This window comes from Loxodonta africana, chromosome 4 (genome assembly GCF_030014295.1).
Source record: "Loxodonta africana isolate mLoxAfr1 chromosome 4, mLoxAfr1.hap2, whole genome shotgun sequence".
Taxonomy (NCBI): Eukaryota; Metazoa; Chordata; class Mammalia; order Proboscidea; family Elephantidae; genus Loxodonta; species Loxodonta africana.
This window is the reverse complement of record NC_087345.1, coordinates 17,413,347-17,438,236: the sequence shown is the minus strand read 5'-3', so window position 1 is coordinate 17,438,236 and position 24,890 is coordinate 17,413,347. Positions and strand designations below refer to the sequence as shown.

Genomic DNA, 24,890 nt, shown 5'->3' with positions numbered 1-24,890 from the left:
GATCTTAAAAGAGCACAATGCTTAAGGCAGACAACCTTTACTAGTTAAGCTAAACTATTGTGTGGTTTTAAGAAGACTTGAGGGAATATTTTTTGGTTTGAGGTTTAAAGATTATTTCAGGGCAATAATTTTGGGGCTTCATTCAGCCTCCATGGCTCCATTTCCTGCCTTGTCTTGAACCTACTTTCCATCTGCATTAACACTTCCCTTGCTGTACTCAGCTACAGAAAGGCCAAATTCCTTAACACTCAGTTGTGTAAAAAATCTCTCCCTCTTTTTCCCTTGAACAAAATGCTTGCACACTGGTGACAGCCTCCCCTGCTCCCAGCACTGTTAAGGGGGCATTGGGTCAGTCCCTACTGCAGATTCTTATGGATCTGGGTGAGCTTTTCTAACTTCCTCTCCAGATCCTGAGCCTGCTTCCTCAGCTCTTCAGCTGACTCCGCCTTCGCCCCCTCGTGTAAGTGCTTTGACTCTTGCACAAGGCTGACCACATCCATCAGAAGGGAGACACCTGTGGTGGCCATACCCATGACCCGGGCTCCTTTGGTCATTGCCAGAGTGGTGCCTCCAAAGGCTTTCTGCACCTGCTTACTCCTCCAGATCGAGATGTTCCCAGTGGTCATTAGAAGCCTGGCACTGGCTACTAGGCGAGGGTTGGCTTTGGCTAGCTTTATGGCACGGACAGTCTTCCCGATGTTTGACAGTACTTCGATGCAATGCTTCGTGATGGAAACAAATGGTGGTAGCACACCTTTCACAAGATCTGCACAATCGCCAGTTGCCACCAGTTTCCTGGCTTTGGCTTTTGCTGAGAAACTGTTTGAGTAGTCCACGATGCTGGTGGAAGCACTGGTGATAGCAGCCGCTGTTCCAAGCCCCATCCCGGTTGCTGAGAGTGCCAGACTGACCCCTGCTGTTACGGGTGCCAGGCCGAAGCCAATGAAGGTCAGGATGCCAGAGATGATGCCGGTGGAATTTGCCACCACATGGGAGATGGTGCAGTCTCTGTGTATCTTGTCAACCTTGTCTGCAAGGGCGTGAAGCTGTCTTATACGTGACTCAAGCTCCATTTTCACCTGAGGAAACTTGTCCAAAAACCTGTCTCTATCCTGCTGTTCTTTTTGAAGCATGTCTTTGTCTTCTGTGGCTTTGTCTATTCTGAGCTTGTTCAGAGCTTCATATAGTGCATCTGCCTCATCCCTGCAACAACGAAGATCACATAATTAAGACAGTTTGCTTAGCTGTAAAATGCGTATGATAAGATCTATCCTCCATAAATCATAGAGATTTTACTAAAAATCAAATGGAAAAGAATTCTACAACTGCAAAGAATTTTTCTTCCAATTGTAGCGCATGTTTTGTACGTCATAGGTGCTCCATAGAATGTATTCAATAACGGAATGAATAAGCAGATATCATCTTTGGATGCTGTGGCAGAGTAGGTAAAGATGTTTTCTCACTCAAAGGCAGGTCAAAACCTTTGTGAAAGGGTCAGTCCCAGCACCGCCTGCCGCCTTTCCTGTGACCCATGAATGGACCTTGTGATTAGGACCAGCTGTGTTGGCCTGGCTTTTTGGATGAGATGAGAGTGTGGGCTGACACCTTTTCTGGGTCGTTTTGATCCACACACATCCCACAGCAGGTAATGGCCTATTAACACATTGGTCTCCTCCTGCCCTGAACTCATGTTAACTTTCCCAGGAACAGCTTAGCTAAGTGTGTGCATTATATGGCACCTGGCCGACCCCACTGCTCTATCTGTTCCCTGTGGGGAAGAAACGGGGTCATTCTCCTACATCACAAGGGGGTGCCTGCAGACCATCTCCTTGTGTTAGCTGAGGAAAGAGACCCTCTGGCCATGGGGGACCAACACCCACTATGGAAGCTGACCTTGCTCTGTCTCTTCTCTACATGAGTAAAATATTGTTCCATCCAGTGCCCGTGTGGGAGACATGTCTTCCTTGGAAACCCCAACACCTGCATTGTACCTGTTGACAAGGAAGCGGAAGCCCGGGCTATGAACCATCAGGGCCTTACTCTCAGATGCCACCAGCCTCACACCCTAACTGATGACTGCTTAACACGTGTGCACTCCAAGGTAATGAACAATTTTGAGGAACTTTCAACAATGCCAGAGACTTGAAAAGCCAAATACATGAATTCTTCAGCCTACAAAAACCTGCATTTGGACAAACTGGAGGAGGAAATATTTTCCTCTCAGGTGGGAACTTACAAGGACAAGTAGGGGCAAGTGTCTCAAATTACCAAAATTTGTAAGCTGCCCACTCTGAAAGTTGTCACAAAGTCATACTGCCTTACTGCTGGTCAGGGTCTACCCTATGTCTGGTAGAACCAAACCCATTTCCATTGAGCTGATTCCGACTCACAGTGACTGCATAGTACAGATAGAACTGCCCCACAGGGTTTCTAGCCATGGAGTTCACCTGGACAAGTCCGCCTCGATCAGGAATCTCTCCCAGGCTTGGTCTTCAGCCGGCAGGAGTTGCAGCTCCTCCTGGCTCAGACTGTTCTTGAGATACTCAATGGCATCCTCAATGAAGCCTTGGCTCTCTAGATGGAAAGAAACAGAATATGGTTAGAGGAAATGGTAGCAGAACATAAATCATCCTGAGCAGCTGTCACCTGGGGTACTTTCGATAGAGTCACCTGGGAAGTATCTTGGCACTTTGTGGATGAACCAGTCATTGTCAGCTCAGAGCAATCAGAAAACAAGACTTCCAGCCTTCTGAAAATGCAAGAATTCCACTGATAGCTTCCATTTACCTTGTGCCTACTGTGTGGCAAGCGCTTTATATCAGTGTCTTCCAAATGTGAGTTGCAACCTATCAGTGGGTCATGAAATTAGTTTACCGGGTCAAGGGCAGCATTTTACAAAGAAAATGGAATGAAAATTATCAATATTTTGACTAAAAGGTCAGCAGTTCGAATCCCCCAGGCGCTCCTTGGAAACTCTATGGGGCAGTTCTACTCTGTCCTATAGGGTCACTGTGAGTTGGAATCGACTCCACGGCAGTGAGTGGGTTAAGGAGAAGTATTGTTTTTGTGAATTATTTCATATGTAATTTGTTGTTGTTGTCTTGCACTTTCGAGTTGTTTCTGACTCATGGTGACACCCATGTGTTACAGAGTAAAACTCGGCTGTAATCAGTATGGAAGCAGTTCACCAGGCCTTTCCTCTGCAGTGCCACTGTGTGGGTTTGAACTGTCAACATTTCAGTTACCAGCCAAACACAAATGGCTTACACCACCCAGGGACCTTATATGTGTATACGTGTGTGTGTGTGTAATGGGTCTAAGCAGCACCCTATAGTCAAACACATTAATGTTTAATTAATTAATTCAGCAGTGAAACAAATATTCACTAAACCAAAAAAACAAATCCGTTACTGTCCATTCCGAATCACAGTGACCCTGTAGGACAGATTAGGACTGCCCCATAGCATTTCCAAGGCTATAATCTGTACAGAAGCAGACTGCCACATCTTTCTCCCCCAGAGCAACTGGTGGTTTCAAATTATCGACCTTTTGATTAGCAGCGAGCTCTTCTAAACCACTGGAGCAAACACTGTAATGAATAGAAGTAGCCTGAGGTTAGTTCCGGTCAGGAGATTCGTCCAAATGAGCCACCACAGAGATGTCTGGTTTTTCAAGCTTTGGGGGATTACGGAATTGCAGATAAGGGACTGGGGCCAGAGGCACACTAAGGAGGTGCAGGGCTGCAGGCTGCACAGGGTGACACCGTGAGAGCGAATGACACCAAAATGATTGTTTATGAAATTTTTGTGCAGTGTTTCAGCAGAAATTAATTACTTTTTATAAAAATGTCCCTGCAGCTAGTTATAACAAAACATTTTTCGTAAAGCCAGCTTACATGCATCAGTATACCTAAAAGGATAGAATTCTACGCAAACTTACTTTTCTAACCTTCTAATATGCTCTGGTCAGAGCTGTCATTACAACCCAACTACACTGACGCTTTGAATCACGTGGTTTCATCTGCATGTGCTATGAACACATGCTGTTGTTTCATTGCTGCTGGTGGGTATTTTTTGTTTTGTGGGGGGGTTTTCTTTGCACTTTAGATAAAAGTTAACAGAGCAACCTAGTTTCTCATTAAACAATTAGCACACATATTGTTTTGTGACATTGGTTGCCACCCCCAGGACATGTCAACACTCTCCCTTCTCCACCTTGGGTTCCACATTACCAGCTGTCTTAGTCATCTAGTCCTGCTGTAACAGAAATACCACAAGTGGATGGCTTTAACAAAGGGAAATTTATTCTCTCACAGTCTAGTCGGTTAGAAGTCCAAATTCAGGGCATCAGCTCCAGGGCAAGGCTTTCTCTCTCTGTCGCCTCTGGAGGAAGGTCCCTCTCGTCAATCTTTCCCTGGACTAGGAGCTTCTCCAAGCAGGAACTCTGGGTCCAAAGGACATGCTCTGCTCCTGGTGCTTCTTTCTCGGTAGTATGATTTCCTAACTCTCTGCTTGCTTCCCCTTTCTCCTTTTTTTTTTTTTTTTTTTAATTTGTATTGTGTTTTTAAGTGAAAGTTTACAAATCAAGTCAGTCTCTCATACAAAAATTTATATACACCTTGCTATATACTCCTAATTGCTCTCCCCCTAATGAGACAGCCCGCTCCTTCCCTCCACTGTCTCTTTTCGTGACCATTCCGCCAGCTTCTGACTGCCTCAGCCATCTCATCTCCCTTCCAGATAGGAGATGCCAACATAGTCTCAAGTGTCTACTTGATCCAAGAGACTCATTCTTCACCAGCATCTTTTTCTATCCCATTGTCCAGTCTAATCCCTGCCTGAAGAGTTGGTTTTGGGAATGGTTCCTTTCTTGGGCTAACAGAAGCCCTGGGGGCATGACCACCAGAGTCCTTCTAGTCTCAGTCAGACCATTAACTCTGGTCTTTTTTACAAGAATTTGGGGTCTGCATCCCACTGCTCTCCTGCTCCCTCATGGGTTCTCTCTTGTGTTCCCTGTCAGGGCAGTCATCAGTTGTAGCCGGGCACCATCTAGTTCTTCTGGTCTCAGGCTGATGGAGTTTCCGGTATATGTGGCTTTTCCTGTCCCTTGGGCTCATCTTTACCACTTGTCTTTGGTGTTCTTCATTCTCCTTTGCTCCAGGTGGGTTAAGACGAATTGATGCATCTTAGATGGTCACTTGCTAGCATTTAAGACCCCAGACACCACTCTCCAAAGTAGGATTCAGAATGTTTTCTTAATAGATTTTATTATGCCAATTGACTTAGATGTCCCCAGAAACCATGGTCCGCAAACTCCCGCCACTCCTACACTGGATTTCAAAGCATTCAGTTTATTCTGGAAACTTCTTTGCTTTTGGTTTAGTCCAGTTGTGCTGACCTCTCCTGTATTGTGAGTTGGCTTTCCCTTCACCTAAAGTAGTTCTTATCTACTATCTAATTAGTAAATATCCCTCTCCCTTCCTCCCTCCCTCCCCACCTCGTAACCATCAAAGCATATTTTCTTCTCTGTTTAAACTATTTCTCGAGTTCTTATAACAGTGGTCTTATTCGATATTTATCTTTCTACATCTGACTAGTTTCACTCAGCATAATCCCTTCCAGATTCTTCCATGTTATGAAATGTTTCACAGATTCATCACTGTTCTTTATTGATGGGTAGTATTCTATTGTATGAATATACCATAATTTATTTATCCATTTGTCTGTTGATGGGCACCTTGGTTGCTTCCATCTTTTTGCTATTGTAAATAGTGCTGCATATATCTGTTCGTGTAAAGGCTCTTATTTCTCTAGGATATATTCCAAGGAGTAGGGTTACTGGATCATATGGTAGTTCTACTTCTAGCTTTTTAAGGAAGTGCCAAATCGATTTCCAAAGTGGTTCTATCTTTCCTTTTATCTCTTGTAAGATAAAAGGTGGTGGAGCCCACACTCCAGAAAAACTCCCTTTACGTTGCATCAGGGATGTGACCTTAGTAAAAAAGGGTGTTACAATTCCACCCTAATCCTCTTTAACGTAAAATTACAATCACAAAATGGAGGATAACCACACAATACTGGAAATCATGGCCCAGCCAAATTGTTACACACGTTTTTGGGGGGACACACTTCAATCCATGACATCAGCTTTCCTATCCCCTCCTTCTTGCCCCTGGGCTGGTGTGACCATTTAGTCTCATTTTGTTTTATGGGCCTGACTAAACTTTGGCTCCCCTGCATGTGTGTCAATTTGTTGTACTGTGGGAGCTTGCATGTTGCTGTGGTGCTGGAACCTATGCCACCGGTAGGTGTTCAGATACCAGCAAGGTCACCCAAGGAGAACAGGTTGCAGCTGACCTTCCAGACTAAGACATACCAGGAAGAAGGACCTGGCAGTCTACTTCTGAAATAAACTAGCCAGTGAAAACCTTAGGAATAGCAGTAGAACATTGTCTGATAGTGCCAGAAGATGAGCCCCGATGTTGGAAGGCACTCAAAAGATGACTAAGGAAGAGTTGCCTCCTCAAAGTAGATTTGGCCTTTACGTCATGGATGGAGTCAAGCTTTCGGGACCTTCATCTGTTGATGTGGCATGACTCAAAATGAGAAGAAACAGCTGCAAACATCCATTAATAATTGGAACCTGGAATGTACAAAGTATGAATCTAGGAAAATTGGAAACCATCAGAAACAAACTGGAATGCATAAACATTGATATCCTAGACATTAGTGAACTGAAATGGACTGGTATTGGCCATTTTGAATCAGACAATCATATAGTCTACTATGCCAGGAATGACAACTTGAACAGGAATGGTGTAGCATTCATTGTCAAAAAGAACGTTTCAAGATCTATCTTGAAGTACAACGCTGTCAGCGATGGGATAATGTCCATATGCTTACAAGGAAGACCAGTTAATATGACTATGATTCAAATTTATGAACCAACCACCAAGGCCAAAGGTAAAGAAATTGAAGATTTTTACCAGCTTCTGCAGTCTGAAATTGATGGAACATGCAATCAGGATGCATTGATAATGACTGGTGATTGGAATGCAAAAGTTGGAAACAGTGAAGAAGGCTCGGTAGTTGGAAAATATGGCCTTGGTGATAGAAACAATGCTGGAGATGGCATGATAGAATTTTGCAAGACCATCAATTTCTTCATTGCAAATACCCTTTTTCACCAACATAAACAGCGACTACACATGGACCTCATCAGATGGAACACACAGGAATCAAACCCACTACATCTGTGGAAAGAGATGATGGAAAAACTCAAATCATCAGTCAGAACAAGGCCAGGGGCCGACCGTGGAACAGACCATCAAATGCGCATATGCACGTTCAAGCTGAAACTGAAGAAAATCAGAGCAAGTCCACAAGAGCCAAAATACGAACTTGAGTATATCCCACCTGAATTTAGAGACCATCTCAAGAATATATTTGATGTTTTGAACACTAATAACCAAAGACCAGACAAATTGTGCAATGACATCAAGTACATCATACCTGAAGAAAGAGGTCATTGAAAACACAGGAAAGAAAGAAAAGACCAAGGCGGATATCAGAGGAGACTATGAAACTTGCTCTTGAACATCGAGCAGCTAAAGCAAAAGGATGAAATGATAAAGTAAAAGAACTGAACAGAAGAGTTGAAAGGGCGGCTAGAGAAGACAAAGTAAAGTACTATAATGACATGTGCAAAGAGCTGGAGATAGAAAACAAAAATGGAAGAACATGCTCGGTGTTTCTCAAGCTGAAAGAACTGAAGAAAAAATTCAAGCCTCGAGTTGCAATAGTGAAGGATTCTATGGGGAAAATATTAAATGACGGAGGAAACATCAAAAGAACTGGAAGGAATATACAGAGTCATCATACCTAAAAGAGTTAGTCAATGTTCAACCATTTCAAGAGGCAGCACATGATCAGGAACCGATGGTACCGAAGGAAGAAGTCCAAGCTGCACTGAAGGCACGGCAGAAAAGGCTCCAGGAACTGACGGACTATCACCTGAAATGTTTCAACAAACAGATGTAGCACTGGAAGTGTTCACTCATCTACGCCAAGAAATATGGAAGGCAGCTTCCTGGCCAACAGACTGGAAGAGATCCATATTTATGCCTATTCCCAAGAAAGGTGATCCAACCCAATACGGATATTATTGAACAAACTCATTAATATCTCACGCAAGCAAAATTTTGCAGAAGATCATTCAAAAGCCACCTGTAGCTGTATATCGACAGGGAACTGCAAGAAATTCAGGCAGGATTCAGAAGAGGACGTGGAACCAGAGATATCGTTGCTGATGTCAGATGGATCCTGGCTGAAAGCAGAGAATACCACAAGGATGTTTACCTGTGTTTTATTGACTGTGCAAAGGCATCCGACTGTGTGGATCATAACAAATTATGGATAACATTGAAAAGAATGGGAATTTCAGAACACTTAATTGTGCTCATGAGGAACCTGTACATAGATCAAGAGGGAATTGTTCAGACAGAACAAGGGGATACTGAGTGGTTTAAAGTCAGGAAAGGTGTGTGTCAGGGTTGTGTCCTTTCACCATATCTAATTAATCTGTATGCTGAGCAAATAATCCGAGAAGCTGGGCTATATGAAGAAGAATGAGGCATCAGGATTGGAGGAAGACTCATTAACAACCTGCGATATGCAGATGACACAACCTTGCTTGCTGAAAGTGAAGAGGACTTGAAGCACTTACTGATGAAGATCAAAGACCACAGCCTTCGGTATGGATTACACCTCAACATAAAGAAAACAAAAATCCTCACAACTGGTGTCACGGATTGAATTATGTCCTCCCCCAAAAAACATATGTATCATCTTGGTTAGGTCATGATTCCCAGTATTGTGTGGTTGTCCTCCATTTTTTTTATTGTAATTTTATGTAAAGAGGATTAGGGTTGGATTGTAAGGCCACCATTGCTCAGGTCACCTCCCTGATGCAACGTAAAGGGAGTTTCCCAGGGGTGTGTCCTGCACCACCTTTTATCTTAAGAAATAAAAGGAAAGAGAAGAAAGCAGAGAGTTGGGGGCCTCATACCGCCAAGAAAGAAGCACCAGGAGCAGACCTGGGGTCTCTGCGCCTGAGGATCTCATCGACCATGGGAAGATTAAGGACAAGGACCTTCTTCCAGAGCCAACAGAGATAGAAAGCCTTCCCCTGGAGCTGACCCCTTGAATTTGAACTTTTACCTACTTTACCGTGAGGAAATAAATTTCTCTTTGTTAAAGCCACCCACTTGTGGTATTTCTGTTATAGCAGCACTAGAGGGCAAAGACAACTGGACCAATAAACAACATCATGATAAACAGAGAAAAGATTGAAGTTGTCAAGGATTTCATTTTACTTGGATCCACAATCAACACCCATGGAAGCAGCAGTCAAGAAATCGAAAGACTCATCGCGTTGGGCAAATCTGCTGCAGAGGACCTCTTTAAAGCATTGGAAAGCAAAGATGTCATCTTGAAGACTAAGGTGCGCCTGACCCAAGCCATGGTATTTTCAATCGTATCATACGCATGTGAAAGCTGGACAATGAATAAGGAGGACTGAAGATGAACCGATGCCTTTGAATTTGGTGTTGGCGAAGAATATTGACTATACCATGGACTGCCAAAAGAATGAACAAATCTGCCTTGGAGAAGTACGACCAGAATGCTCCTTAGATGCAAGGATTACATACTTTGGACATGTTGTCAGGAGGGATCAGTCCCTGGAGAAGGACATCGTGCTTGGTAAAATACAGGGTCAGTGGAAAAGAGGAAAACCCTCAACAAGATGGATTGACACAGTGGCTGAAACAATGGGCTCAAGCATAACAATGACTGTAAGGATGGTGCAGGACGGGTCAGGGTTTCATTCTGTTGTGCATAGGGTTGCTATGAGTAGGAAGCAATTTGACATCACCTAACAACAACACATCAACAGCAGCAACAACACAATCTTTGGCTAAAGGGTGAACTTCAGGAGTGTTTACTGGCGGTGTTTTTACAGTGCTGTTTTTGTCAAAACTTCTGGTGTTTTAGCTACAATATTGTAGTAATTAGCATGCAGGGAGGAGGGCTGACATCATGAGTTACCGCACTGGGAGTTACTGCACTGGGTGACACCAACCCTAGTGACACCTCTGACTGGGGACCATATATATGTATGTGTGTGCTGACACATCTATAAAATGTGTTGCCTACTATGTTCACACAACCCAGACGCTATTCTTATTTCACAGAAAAAGAATGTGAGACACAGAGAGAGAAAGCCAGTGCCCAGAGCCAGCAAGCAGAGGGCTTCAGATTGGAATCCAAGGCTGCCTGGCAAGCATTTCTTTGACGTGACTTTGAAGTCTTATGTTTTAAAATTTCCTGGGATTTCTACATTCACCTCTATAGTGTAGCTGTGGAGTTTTTATTTTAAACAACATTTCAAACTACACATGATTGAGGACAACCACCATACAAGGAGATACTACCACTGACCATGTGTGGCCCTGAAGGATGGTATATGGGGAGGGCAGTCCCTCCTTCAATAAAAGCAAATCTGAAAGTTCCTAGATGGGCATTAGAGGGAGTTTTCAGGTTAGGGTTGTGGACTGGACCCTCGACCCTGATCTTTTTCATCTCTCCATATTACCTCTCTCTCCTCCAGGCAGGCTCGGGGACACTGTTCCCCATAAGCACCTAGGAACCCAAGTGGCCCACAAGGTTTAAACCAGGCTTTATGCAACAAGAGATCATCTTGTTTCCACCAGTGAAAAAAGTTGCCATCAAGTCAGTTCTGACTCAAGGCAACCCCAATATGTATCAGAATAGAACTGCGCTCCATAGGGTTTCAATGGCTGATTCTTTGGGAGTAGATTGCAAACCTTTTGGTTAGCAGCTGAGCACATTAACTGTTGATTCTCAGCCAGCCCTTGTCTTTCGTCAAGGATCCCAGGGACGTCTGGGGAGCTCCTGGCTCCTAATCTTTCCACCCCTCCCTTATTCTTCAACATAACTGAGACACAGTTTGCTCTAAAGAGCAGTTCCTGAGAGAATCTGATTTGGTGCCAAGGCAGTTCGGGGAGGGGGAGGAAAGCAGTCCTAAAGAAACAGGCTTGAGGAACTTCATGCTGACTTGGGAATCAGGAGTGGTTTTCTTGTTTCTTTTTCCTGCTTTATTGAAGGGAGAGAGGAAATTAGGGCTCAGATGAAAGGAACCCACATCTCTGTATCTGTGTATTTATAGGCGAGAGCCAAGTCTCTGCGGGGGGTGGAATCATTTGAGATTATTAGGATGAGACCTTACCCAAGGATTTCACACCTGGGAAACAGGTGCTTGTAATTGGGAGCACAGGGCAGGTGTCCTAACACAGCCACACTGATGTTGGGGGTGGTTCCCACCTGGAATAACAGGTTCCAAGTAGAGGGGACAGGAACGAGCACTTAGTGAGGACCTATTGTGTGGCAGGCACTGCCCCAGGCCGTGGGCACACATCGTACTTGATCTTCAGAGAAGAACAGGGAAAGATTATTGTCATTTGACAGGTGAGGTTAGGTAAGGAGCTCCAGATAACATCAATGGAATGTGGTTTTGCCAGTTGAGTGGATTCCGAGTCCCTCACTGTTCCTGCGGACCCACCCACACAGAGAAGTTGGGCTGGCAGCAGGGCAAGAGCTGGAGGAGACGGCCTCTGTTTGTAAAGTCCACGGTCAGCCACGAGCAGAGAGAGAGGTTGCCATGAATGGAAGCTTAGGCTAGGTGAGAGGGCAGAAGGCGCTCGAGGTTGCTGGTCTACCTCATCTCCTCTCCCCTATTGCCTCCCCCACCCACTTCCTTGTGGGCTGTCCTTACCTTGCTTTGATGGGTGGCTGGAATAGGGAGAAAGTGAGCACCTTGGCCAGGCCACCCTTAGGAGAGGACCAGGAAGGAGATGCCCCCACAGACTGTGGCGAGGCTCCACTTGGTCTCTCCTGGGACTCAGAGGCAAGCTCATCCAAGCCCCTTCTTAATTTTGATTTCTCTGTAGGTTAACTCACCTTTGGAGGTGCCACCCTCAATTCCAGGTGCCAAGAAGAGGAAAAATGCCTACCTGAGCTGAGTCCATGGGGTTCTGGTTTCATGGTGGCAGCAGTGGACTCTGAGTTTTTCTTACAGCTGACCAGTCTGTGTCCAGGCTGGAAGGAGGCTTCGCTTTACCCTTGGGGAGGAGAAAACAACTTAAAGGATGGAATGTGAGCCAGCCTTGGCAACAGGGACCAGTGAGGGGCCAAGTCTCCAGCGATTTCCTTTGGGATGGCAGCAAGTGTAGAAGTAAAACCGAATTGACCACAAGTGTTTGTCTACAGGGCTCAGCCAGGTGCTATTTAAAGTAAGTTAGTCAGCCTCATTCCAGCTCCCTCTGCCCTCCCAAGCCAAGTCAGTGAGTCCTGTTGGGTTACAAGGAGAAGATACTCAGATTCCATGTGTGTCAGAGATTCACATCCCCAGATGCCACAGAGCAGAGGTTCTCAGCGAAGCATCTCCCACCAGATGTCTGGAGGTCATGTTCCTCAGGCAGGGTAAAGAGGTTAAGATAGTGTGTTCCTGCCAAGTAATCTTTAGTGACCTCCCAGGACCAAGTTCAAGGAACCCTGGTGGTGCAACAGTTAAGCGCTGGGCTGTAGTTTGAACCCACCAACTATACCAGGGGAGAAAAGACCTGACAATCTGCTCTCATAAAGATTACTGCCTAGAAAACCATTTAGGGCAGCTCTACTTTGTCATATTGGGTCATTATGAGTCATAATTGACCTGTCAGCACCTAAAAACAATGACGGGACCAAGTATAAACTCATTAGCCTGGCCACAGGCCCTCCTGACCTGTTCCACCTCCTCTCTTCCCCACCTTATCTAGACTCCCCACCTCCTTGCACCTGTAGATGCCTTTGCTCCTGCTGTTTCCTCCACCTCGAATGCCTTCATCACCTTTCCTGCCATGTGGAAGCTCACCCAGTCTTAGAGGGACAGCACAAAAGCACCTCCTTCCCTTCTGGCTTTCCCCAGCCCTGTTCCCACTGCGTGTGGTGCTCTCCTAGTTGTAGTCCTATCTGTGTAATGGTTCTGGAGGCGACAATCTCCTCCATTCAACTCTGAGCATCCCAGGACAGGGCCTGCTGTATTTTCTGCTGCACCCTCCTGTGCCGGTGTCTACCGAGGTACCCCCACCCACCCAACCATTACCTGGGTAAAAATCACATGGGTGGGAATCATTAACTAGTTTCCTCCATCAAGTTGACTCTGACTCATCATGACCCCATGTGTTTCAGAGTAGAACTGTGCTCCATAAGGTTTTCAATGGCTGGCTTTTCAGAAGTAGATCACCAGGCCTTTCTTCCAAAGCACCTCTAGATGGACTCGAATCTCGACCTTTTGGTTATCAGCCAAGATTGTTGACTGCACTACCCAGAGGTTCCATGGGAGGCATTACTTGGACACAAAAGCAGACAGCCTCTCCACGACACAGCACAACCCCAGTGTGACTCACTGTGGATTAATTCCAATGGTTTTCCTTTTCTATCTTGACAAGATATTTCTGTCAGAGAACAGGTAAGACTATGACTCAGAATCCATACAAATTACCTCACCTCACTGATCTAATGTACTTTTTTTATACACTGATGTAATGTATTCTTTTTTTATAAAATAGTTTTGTTGTTTTTATTGAGAATATATACAGCAAAACATACACCAATCCACTGGTTCTACATGTACAATTCAGTGACGCTGATTACATTCTTGCTCTGCTTTTCTGAGTTGTTCCTCCCCCATTGACATAAACTCACTGCCCCCTAAGTTTCCTATTTAATCTTTAAAGTTGCTCTTATCAGTTTGATCCCATACACATAGATCTTAAAAGAGCACAGTGCTCAAGGAGGAGAACCTGTACTAGTTAAGCTGAACTATTGCATGCTTTTAAGAATAGTCGAGGGGATATTTTTGGTTTAAGATTTAAAGATTTTCTCAGGGAAATATTTTTGGTTTGTCCAGCCTCCATGGCTCCAGAAAATCTGGATTCCCTGAGAAATTTTTTTTTTTATATTTTTTTGTGAGGCGGAGCCAAGATGGTGGAGTAGTCAGATGCTTCCAGTGATCCCTCTTACAACAAAGACCTGGAAAAACAAGTGAAATGATTATATTTAGGACAAGCTAGGAGCCCTGAACATCAAAGGCAAAGTTAGAAAATGGACTGGTTGGCAGGGGGAGGGAGAGACAGCTTAGAAACAGAGAGAAGTTGCTGGCCCTGAAGTGCAGGGAACTCTCAGGCACCATTCCCTGAACCAACCACGGCAGGGCTGGTGGTAGCGTTTTGGACTCAGTTTCCTCAGGGAGAAACAGCCAGACACACAGCCTTCTCAAACCTCTGGAACCAAAGAAGAACGACGCTCTCAGCAAAAGCTAAATACTTGCGTGTATTTTACCACGCCTCCAGCTCCCAAACCAGCTTCAGTGGCTGTTGATTTCCCTGGACCTGAGATTGGGCCTGCTGAGCGTCCTGAGCCATTCTGCCGGCCTTGGAGAAGGAATAAATTCACAGCTGGGAGAAAAAAATAATCTGCCAGATCCACTAAGTTGGGGAGCTCAGGACAGAAGCGGCTCCTGCCCAGACATAAACAGTCCATGGTCTTTGAGTACTTTTCCCCCTGCATGGACCTGAGTGGGCCTATTTCAGGGGAATAGGCCCTTGTTGGCAGACTGCAACTGTTTCAGCTGTGCAGTGGAGAGAGGGGTGTTTGATGTTTGACACCACTTTTCCTATTAAAAAGTGTTCTCACCTACCCCCATCAGGGGCCTTAGGACCGGTGGCTCCACCCACATCACCTAGCCACCTGCGACAGGGGTCCAAGGATGAGTGATGCCTCCCAGTCCTTACAACCAAAATCATTGGGTGCCCACGGCCCATCTGCAGAACCCACCTACCTGTGCGCTATAGGGAACAGGGACTCACTTTCCTCACAGACACTCGGGGGACAGTTGTCTGACCCTGCCTTGTTCACACTGTGACTGTCTGCTGCTACCAGATACCTGTGCCTACACCAATCACCTTGCCCCTCTAGGACTGTACAACATAGCCTGTACCACACACTTACTGACCAACTACCTGGACACCTGAGCTGATTCCATACAAGAAAAGTGAATGGACTCCTAGGTTCATATACCTGATAATAGCTCTAGCCTTCTGGTGACAGGACGTTAGAGCTTCAAAGTCAAAAGTAATCAAACTAGCTCACTCAAGCAGCCTATTTGGGCATATCAAAACAAAACCAAGCAAGAAGCTAGGATACAGTAAGCAAACAAAATAAACTAATAACTTATAGATGGCTAAGAGACAACAGTCAATATCCAATGACATAAAGAAGCAGACAATGATCACTTCAACAAGCTCTCAAAACAAAGAGTCAAGAGATCTTCTGGATGAAGATGTCTTCCTGGAATTACCAGATGCAGAATACAAAAGATTAATATACAGAACTCTTCAAGACATCAGGAACGAGATCAAGAAGAAGATCAGGCAATATGCAGAACAATCCAAGAAACTCAAAGATAAAGCAATTGAAGAAATTTAAAGGGTTATTCAAGAACATAATGAAAAATTTAATAAGCTGCAAGAATCCATAAAGAGACAGCAATCAGAAATTCAGAAGATTAACAACAAAATTACAGAATTAGACAACTCAATAGAAAGTCAGAGGAGCAGGATTGAGCAAGTAGAAGGCAGAACTGGGGAGATTGAAGACAAAGCAATTGGCACCAATATATTTGAGAAAAAATCAGATAAAAGAATTAAAAAAATGAAGAAACCTTAAGAATCATGTGGGACTCTATCAAGAGAAATAACCTATGAGTGATTGGAGTACCAGAACAGGGAGGGATAATAGAAAATAGAGAATTGTTGAAGATTTGTTGGCAGAAAATTTCCCTGATATGAAAGATGAGAAGATATCTATCCAAGATGCTCACCGAACTCCACGTAAGGTAGATTTTTAAAAGAAAGTCACCAAGACATATTATAATGAAACTTGCCAAAACCAAAGATAGAGAATTTTAAGAGCAGCTAGGGTTAAACAAAAAGTCACCTACAAAGGACAGTCAATAAGAATAAGTTCAGACTACTCGGCAGAAACCTTGCAAGCAAGAAGGCAATAGGATGACTTACATAAAGCATTGAAGGAGAAAAATTGCAAGCCAAGAATCATATATCCAGCAATACTCTCTCTCAAATATGAAGGCTAAATTAGGACATTTCCAGATAAACAGAAGTTTAGGGAATTCATAAAAACCAAACCAAAACTCCAAGAAATACTAAAGGGAGTTCTCTGGTTAGAAAATCAGTAATATCAGCAATCAACCCAAGACTAGAACACAGGACAGAGCAACCAGATGTCAACCCAGATAGGGAAATCACAAAAATAAATCAAGATTAAAAAAACGCTCAAACTAGGGAAACAGCGATGCATCACGTAAAAGAAGACAACATTAAAACAACAAAGAGGGTCTAAGAAATGTAGTTACAGATCTTTCATATGGAGAGGAAGACAAAGTGATATAAAGAAATAAAAGTGAGGTTTAAACTTAGAAAAATAGGGGTAAATATTAAGGTAACCACAAAGGAGACTAACAATCCTACTCACTAAAATAAAATACAGGAAAAAAATTAAAATATTTTATTGTGTTTTAGGTGAAAGTTTACAGAGCAAATTAGGTTTCCCGCTAACAATTTTTATACAAATCGTCCCATGACATTGGTTACAATTTTTACAATGTGTCAGCATTGTCAAGATTTTCGTTCTGTTTGTTCTGTTTCCATTGATCTAGCTTCTCTTCTCCTCTGTCATGGATTGAATTGTTGCCCTGAAAATACGTGTCAAATTGTTAGTCCATGATTCCAGGTATTGTGTGATTGTCCACCATTTTGTGATCTAATGTGGTAAATCCTACCTCTACGATGTTGATGAGGTGGGACGAATGGCAGTTATGTTAATGAGTCAGGACTCAGTCTAAAAGATAAGGTTGTACCTTGAGTCAATCTCTTTTGAGATATAAAAGAGAGAAGTAAGCAGAGGGACAGGAGGACCTCATACGACCAAGAATGTAGAACCAGGAGCACTGTCCTTTGGACCTGGGGTCCCTGTGCTGAGAAGCTCCTAGAGCAGGGGAATATTGATGACAGGGACCTTTCCCAAGAGCCGACAGAGAGAGAAAGGCTTCCCCTGGAACTAGCACCACGAACTCAGACTTCTAGCCTTCTAGACTGTGAAAGAGTAAGTCGCTCTCTGGTAAACCCATCCACTTGTGGTATTTCTGTTATAGCAGCACTAGAAAACTAAGACACGCTCCTTGGTTCTCTGCTTTTGGCTAAATGTTGACCATTTGGTCTCATGTAGTTTGTTGTCTAACGGAGCACATTACTCGTGGGTGATACTGTTTATTTTATAAGCCAATCTATTATTTCGCTGAAGGGTGACTCACTGAAATAGCTGCAATTCCAAGTTCAAAAGTTATCTTAGGGCGATACTCTCAGGGGTTTCTCTCTCTAGTCTCTATCAATTCAGTAGATCTGGCCTTTTTAAGGAATTTGAGTTTTGTCCTATTTTTTAATTCTATTCTACTGGGGACCTTCTATACTGTTCCTCATCAGAATGGTAGGTATTGGTAGCTAGGCACCATCTAGTTCTTCTGGTCCCCTGTTTGAAAAGGTTGTGGTTCACATGGGATATTAGTCCTGTGGATTAGTTTCTTCTTTGAACCTTTGATTTCCATCTTATTCTTTTGCTCCACTACAGTAAGGACCAACAGTTGTGTCTTAGGTGGCCAGCCGGTCACAAGCTTTTAAAACCCCACATGCTACCCACAAAACTCAGTTGTAGAATATTATCTTTGGGAAGTATGTTATGCCCATTGACTAACTGTTCACAGAGAGTATGGTCCCAAGGCCCTTCAGCCAGTAAACTAATCCTGTGAGTTGTTTGGATATGACTAGGAAGACTCCGCAACTGTGCCCCCATGTGGTTTGCTATAAATGTATGGATTCTATGAGAATTTGAAATTCTGTTCTGAATTTTCCCCCTGGATCTAATGTACTTTTTATTTTCTTTTTATTATTGTACTTTAGATGAAGGTTTACAGAAAAAACTAGCTTCTCATTAAGCACTTAGTACACATATTGTTTTATGACATTGATTACCAACCCCACGACATGTCAACACTCTCCCCTTCTCCACCTTGGGTTCCCTATTACAAGCTTTCCTGTTCCCTCCTGAGTTTTAGTCCTTGCCCCTGGGCTGGTGTGCCCCTTTAGTTTTGTTTTGTTTTGTTTTATGGGCCTGTCTAATCTTTGGCTGAAGAGTGAACCTCTGGAGTAACTTCTCTACTGAGCTAAAAGGGTGTCCGGGGCCATACTCTTGGGTTTCTCCAGTCTCTGTCAGTCTTTTTTTGTGAGTTAGAATTTCGTTCTACATTTTTCCCAGCTCTGTCCAGGACCCTCTATTGCGATCCCTGTCAGAGCAGTCAGTGGTGGTAACCGGGCACCAGCGAGCTGTGCTGGACTCAGTCTGTGGTACTTGTGGTCCATTAGTCCTTTGGACTAATCTTTCCCTGTGTCTTTGGTTTCCTTCATTCTCCCTTGCTCCAGACAAGACGAGACCAGTGGAATATCTTAGATGGTCACTCACAAGCTTTTAAGACCCCAGATGCTACTCACCAAAGTAGAACGTAGAGTGTTTTCCTTATAAACTATGTTATGCCAATTGAGCTAGAAGTTCCCCAAGACCATGGTCCCCACAGCCTCAGCCCAGTAATTTGGTCCCTCAGGGACTTTGGATATGTCTATGGAGTTTCCGTGACCTTGCCTTGGACAAGTTATGCTGGCTTCCCCAGTATTGCATACTGTCTTATCCTTCACCAAAGTTACCACTTATCTGTCATCTATTTAGTGTTTTTCCATCCTCACCTCTCCCCTCCCTCGTGACCATCAAAGATTGTTTCTTTTTGTGTGTAAACCTTTTCATCAGTTTTTATAGTAGTGGTCTCATACAATGTTTGTCCGTTTGTGACTGACTTATTTCACTCAGCATAATGCCCTCCAGATTCATCCGTGTTGTGAGATGCTTCGAAGATTCATCATTGTTCCTTATCATTGTGTATGGACCATAGTTTGTTTATCCATTCATCTGTTGATGCGCATCTGGGTTGTTACCATCTTTTTGCTATTGTGAACAATACTGCAATGAACATGGGTGTGCATATCTATTCGTGTGACATCTCTTATTTCTCTAGGATATAGTCCCAAGAGTGGGTTTGCTGGATCATATGGTATTTCTATTTCTAGCTTTCTAAGGAAGCACCATATATGGTTTTCCAAAATAGTTGTACCATTTTACATGCCCACCAGCAGTGCATAAGAGTTCCAATCTCCCCACAGCCTCTCCAAAATTTGTTATTTTCTGTTGTTTTGATTCGTGCCAGTAATGCCAGAGTAAGATGGGATCTCATTGTGGTTTCAATTTGCATTTCTCTAATGGCTAGTGATGGCAAGAATCTCCTAATGTGTCTGTTAGCCGCTTGAATATCTTCTTTGGTGAAGTGTCTCTTCGTTTTCCTTGCCCATTTTTTAGTTGGATTGTTTGTCTTTTTGTTGTAGAGGTGTTGGATTTTCCTGTAGGCTTTAGAGATTAGACCTTCGTTGGATTTGCCATAGCCCCAAATTTTTTCCCAGTTTGTAGGTTCTCTGTGTACTCTTTTGGTGAAGTCTTTTGATGAGCACAAGTGTTTAATTTTTAGAAAATCCCAATTATCTAGCTTATCTTCTGGTGTTTGTGTGTTGTTAGTTATGGTTTGTATCCTGTTAATGCCATGTATTAGGGTCTCTGACATTGATTCTATTTTTTCTTCTATGATCTTTATAGTTTTCATTTCATATTTAGGTCTTTGATCCATTTTGAATTTGCTTTTGTGTATGGTGTGAGGTACGAGTCCCTTTTTTTTTTTTTTTGCAGATGGACATCCAGTTTTGCCACCACCATTTGTTAAAAAGACCATCTTTTCCCCATTTGAAGGACTTTGGGCCCTTGTGGAAGATCAGGTGACTTAAGTGGTGGATTTACATCTGGGTTCTCAATTCTGTTCCATTGGTCAATGTATCTGTCGTCGTACCAGTACCAGGCTGTTTTGACTACCATAGCTATATACCTCAGTAGTCAGCCGAGGTCAGGCAGTGCGAGTCCTCCTACTTTACACTTCTTCTTCAGTAGTGCTTTACTTATCCAGGGCCTCTTCCCTTTCCGCTCTAATGTACTTTTTAGAGTTCTATCATGAGTCACTATAACTCAGACTCAACTCCCTGGCAACCAACAACAGACGACATTTTTTTCTGAGTGTTTTTTCATTTGTTTCCTTGTGTCTCCTTCCTCCAGCCGTAATATTTTTATATCAGGAGGAAGAGGAAGAGAGAATTGTGGAAAGACAGGGGTCTCAGCTAAAATTTGAATATTCAAATATTCCAAAGCCTCACTGAAGCCTTAGAGCCCAGGTCCAGGTGGGGACTTGGGCCCCTTCAGTCTCATTCCATTCTCCGTCACTAATTGCTTGCAGGAACTTTTTGAGGGAGAGGGTGGAAATCCTTTCCTACTGCACTGGAGGCTCCTTTGAAGGCATGAAACAAGTCTTGTTCCTTTTTGGTTCCAGTAGGTGCTCACTAAATATGTCCTATATTAAAAAAAAAAAAAAACTTCTACTAGAAAGAATTAAAGGGATTCAAGATTGAAACATAAACCAGAAAGAAAAAGCTTACAAATGTGCTGGAAGAAACAATAAAAATAATGTTGAGTTGGGAAAACATTTCTAATCAAGGCACAAATCCCACAAGCCATAAACGGAAAGTGTGACAGATCTGAGCTCTTCAAAATAAAAATTGCAAAGGATACCATAAACAAAACCAGAATACAATAAACTAAGAGAAAACACTGGCAATACTCATAGTAGACTCTACGCAACCAAAACCAAACCCGCTGCCGTCGTGTCGATTCCGACGCATAGCAACCCTATAGGACAGAGTAGAACTGCCCCCGTAGAGTTTCCAAGGAGCCTCTGGTGGATTTAAACCGCCGACCTTTTGGTTAGCAGCCATATCTCTTAACCACTATGCCACCAGGTTTTCCAATCTGTGCAAAGATCCTGCAAATCAACATGGCAAAAACTGATACCAATTTTTAAAAAGCAGGTAAGAGATATAAATTGAAAATTCTCAGAAGAAACACAAATGAATACTAAACATAGGAATATGCATTTCCACTTGAAATTCAAAAAACACAAGTTAATACAGACACATTTTTGAAACCTAAAAGGACTCACGATATCCAGTTGGCAAGGGGGTAGGTGGCACTCCCTCAGCCCGTGTAGACGGGAGTGTAAAATGTTTCAGAGTTTTGGAGGATAGCCTAGCAATGCCCAAAAATCCTACTCTCTGGCCCAACAACCCACCCCCCTCCCCCGGTCTCTAAGCTACAGAGACCACAGGCTAAGTGTGCCCGCACATGGATTTTAGGATGTTTAGTGCAACATTGTATTTAGCACCAAAAGAGAGGGAAATAACTAAAAGCCCATTCCTAAGGGAACAGATGAGGAACGCTGGTGGTGAAATGCTTAAGCACTGGGCTGCTAAACCAAAGGTTGGCGGTTCAAATCCACCAGCCACTCAGCAGGAGAAAGATGCGGCAGTCTGTTTCCCTAAAGATGACAGCCTAGGAAACCCTATGCGGCAGTTCCTCTCTGTCATATAGGGCCACTGTGAGTCGGAATCGGCTAGAGGATACACGGCAACAAGGTACATTAGGGGCCATTCATACTAGGGAAAACTCTGAGCCATTGAAAAGAATGAGGAGGAAAAAGAAGCTACACATAATAAGATTCCCTTAGTAGTCTGCAGGAGGCCCTGGGTAGCACAAATGATTAAATGCTCAGCTGCTGGCCGAAAGGTTGGAGGTTCAAGCCAACACAGAGGTGCCTTCGAAGAAAAGCCTGGTGATCTACCTCTGAAAAACCAGCCATTGAAGACTCTACAGAGCACAGTTCTACTCTGACACACATGGGGTTACCCTAAGTCAGTATCAACTCAAGGGCAAGTGGAAACCGGGAGCAGCCTGACACAGAGAGGTGAAAATTCTAGACTCCACAGAGCTAGGTCTCCCCAGTGGGGTATGGGAGGAGGAGAGGGGCAGAGAAGTGAGAGGGGGAGGGGGAGGGGAGGTGAAGGGGAGCCATATGCAAGGTTTAAGTTTTTTTATTTCGTTGTCAACATTTAAAACTTAGAAATATTTATATCAAATAATCTATGATTTTAAGAATCTCTTAAAATGAGAGATCTGGTAAATTAGGCCCACACTTTACCCAGCAACCCTTATCGGATTTGAGGGTGCTTCCATTTCACCCCAGGTCCCCATAAACCCTGATTTCCCCTCACTCCCACTGCCCAGGCATTGCCAGAAGTCTCCTGGGGGGTCACCAGAGCACAGAACTCTAACCCCATTTATAAGGTGAAGAAACTGAGGCCCAGAGAGGGAAAGTGATTCACCCACGCTCACACAGCTCTTGGTGGCCTGAATGGAAGGCCAACACCAGGCCTTCTGACTCCGGGATTTAAGACAAATTTTCTAAAGACGAAAGTGAAAGTTTATTCCACCCTCACAGAGGTCCTTACCTCTGGTAACAGCTTGGTCTCTGCCTTCCGGGTTTGTCTCTGCTTCTACAAACACACAGATCTAAGCACACACTCCAAAGGTTATACTCACTCATGTGGAGTTTGGTCTTTGATTTAAAGGTCACAAAGACGGGATCGCACTGGGGATACCATTCCACAGCACGCGCTCCTCACATCCTATGTCTGGGCTGTCTTTTGAATTCGGACACGCAGGACTTCCTCTCTCTTCTCCCGTCATCCTGCAGTCCTGAACAGGGGGCTGGTGGGGTTCAGGAGCTGGAGTCCTGCCATTTCTCTGCTTAGCCTCTATCATGTAGGCAAGGCACCCTGGCCCAGTCACTGCCCTCTCAGGGCCTCAGTTTCCCCTAAAGAGCCAGGCACAGAGCAGGTTCTCAGACAGTGTAGGTGGAACAACCTCCGGATTCCTTGTACCTCCAAAGAAGTCCTTTGCCCCCACCAGGCCTCAGTAGCAGCACGCTGGGGGCAGCCTCAGGGCTTAGCTCACCACCCCTTTTCCACCTCCTCTGCTTGCTCCAAAGTGCCCAAAGGGTCAAACACACCAGCACCTACCTTCATCCTGTGGTCACCTGGCCATGTCTCAGGCAGCTAGGAACACATGCTAAGAGCCCAGGAGAGCTTTGTAACCCATCTAAGCCATCCTTCCCCGCTCCCCCCACTGCTCAGGGACATAGAGGGCAGGAGGGGGGCAGACAAACCTGGGTTCAAATCCAGATGTTGCTAGGACTTAGCTGTGTGACCTTGGGCCCTTTCCCTAGCCTCTATGAGCTTTGGTTTTTCCTTCTCTATAAAAGGATGAAGATAATCCTTTTCTTATGGAGTTGTTGTGAGGATGAGATGGGGGGCTATAACCCTCACCCTCTCACCCTACCCCCAACTTACCAAGGAATCTTCCTATTGTCAAATAAATACGAGTAAGATCAAGCTGTTCTTAGGTGTGTGGACCCGGATGCCAGCCTGAGGGCCAGAGTAGTTGTGTAGTCACCAGACACATCCTCTCTGCCTCCAGATATACTCGAGAATCCAAAAATGAAACCAAAAGCCACACCCTCAGAGCAGCTCAGGACAAACAAACACATTAGAAAGCAAACCTGCGGGTAACACCGCCTTCAACCCAGGCCTGACATTGCAGGCCCTTCCAGACTCAGCCCATTCTGCCTTGCTTCCTGGGGATCTGTGAGGTTTTCAGGAAGGAGCGACACCCTGGAGCCAGGCCCAGCCTTGCCACTAACTGGCTGTGCTGGCTGTAGCAAATGACTCTCCCTGCCCCCTGTGGACTCACCCCCAGCCCCACCCTCCTGCACCCCTCACTCAGCATCCCTGCCTATTCAGCTCTGGGTCACCAGCGCTCAGCACCGTCCCGCACATACCAGGTGCTCCCTACATTCCTGTTGGATTGCTGTCCTTGAATGCCATGGCCCTGAAGCTCCGAGATGTTTGTAAATGCAGGTCCCACCTGCCAGGAGTACCTACTTTTGGTTAGTTACCATCGAGTCAATTTCAATGCTTGGAGACCCCGTGCGTGCAGAGTAGAACTGCCCTATAAGGTTTTCAAGGGTGTGGCCTTTCAGAAGGAGATCACCAGGCCTGTCTTCTGAGATGCCTTTTGGTAGGTTTAAACCACCAACCTAATGGCTAGTAGTTGAGCACTTAACCCTATGCAACACCCAGGGCCTCCTCCAGCCTGGAAAAACCATGCCCATCCTTCAAAGCCCAGTCAGGCATCACCTCCTCTGAAAAGTCCTCCAGCACCCTCCCTGTCACTCTGCACCATGGCACCCTGGGGGGACACTTTAAGTCCAGCTTCATGGACTGTGTCCTGCACCTAACCCTTTAAGTCACGTGTCTCTCTAGACTAGTTCTTGATGGCAGGGACCACATCTGGTTCCCAAGGCACATCCTGGGTGGTCAAGCAGTTTGGATGGACCCAGAAATGTGTGGGTATATCCACAGAGAAAACTGCTGTTTTCTGTCCCGGTTCATTTCCACTTGACAACAGAGCTTCTTCACACCAACAGAGATGCTTTACAGGAAGGTCATTTTCCTAGCAATTCAGACAGTCCTGAAAGCATCAAACAAACCTGTCTTCTTGCCTGGTTCCCACTGACAGAGGGCTAACTGTGAGCAGGGCCCCGTGCAG

General features: G+C 44.5%; 1 protein-coding gene across 5 annotated transcripts; it reads right to left on the bottom strand.

Moving 5' to 3' along the window:
* LOC100673128 (apolipoprotein L3-like) lies at positions 1-23,826 on the bottom strand. Of its 5 annotated transcripts, none has more exons than XM_023559954.2 (5): positions 23,633-23,826; positions 22,733-23,097; positions 12,092-12,199; positions 2,448-2,574; positions 1-1,203 (listed from the first exon to the last, which is right to left on the bottom strand). In XM_023559954.2, exons 3-5 carry the CDS (start codon positions 12,120-12,122, stop codon positions 357-359), a joined length of 1,005 nt encoding a protein of 334 aa, XP_023415722.2. In that variant the 5' UTR covers positions 12,123-12,199; positions 22,733-23,097; positions 23,633-23,826; the 3' UTR covers positions 1-356. The 5 variants fall into 5 exon arrangements, with proteins under 5 accessions (XP_023415722.2, XP_023415723.2, XP_064139697.1 ...); XM_023559955.2 differs by having other exon boundaries at positions 22,733-22,991; XM_064283627.1 differs by having other exon boundaries at positions 22,733-22,777.
* Positions 23,827-24,890: the final 1,064 nt, after the last annotated feature.

Bases quoted from the DNA above. Each gene is read 5' to 3' on its own strand.
- LOC100673128 (XM_023559954.2), bottom strand. From the start codon at position 12,122: ATGAAACCAGAACCCCATGGACTCAGCTCAG. The intron at 2,575-12,091 runs GTAGGCATTTTT...CTTTCCATCTAG, and splicing joins ACCCCATGGACTCAGCTCAG to AGAGCCAAGGCTTCATTGAG. The intron at 1,204-2,447 runs GTGAACTCCATG...TCGTTGTTGCAG, and splicing joins ATCGAGGCGGACTTGTCCAG to GGATGAGGCAGATGCACTAT.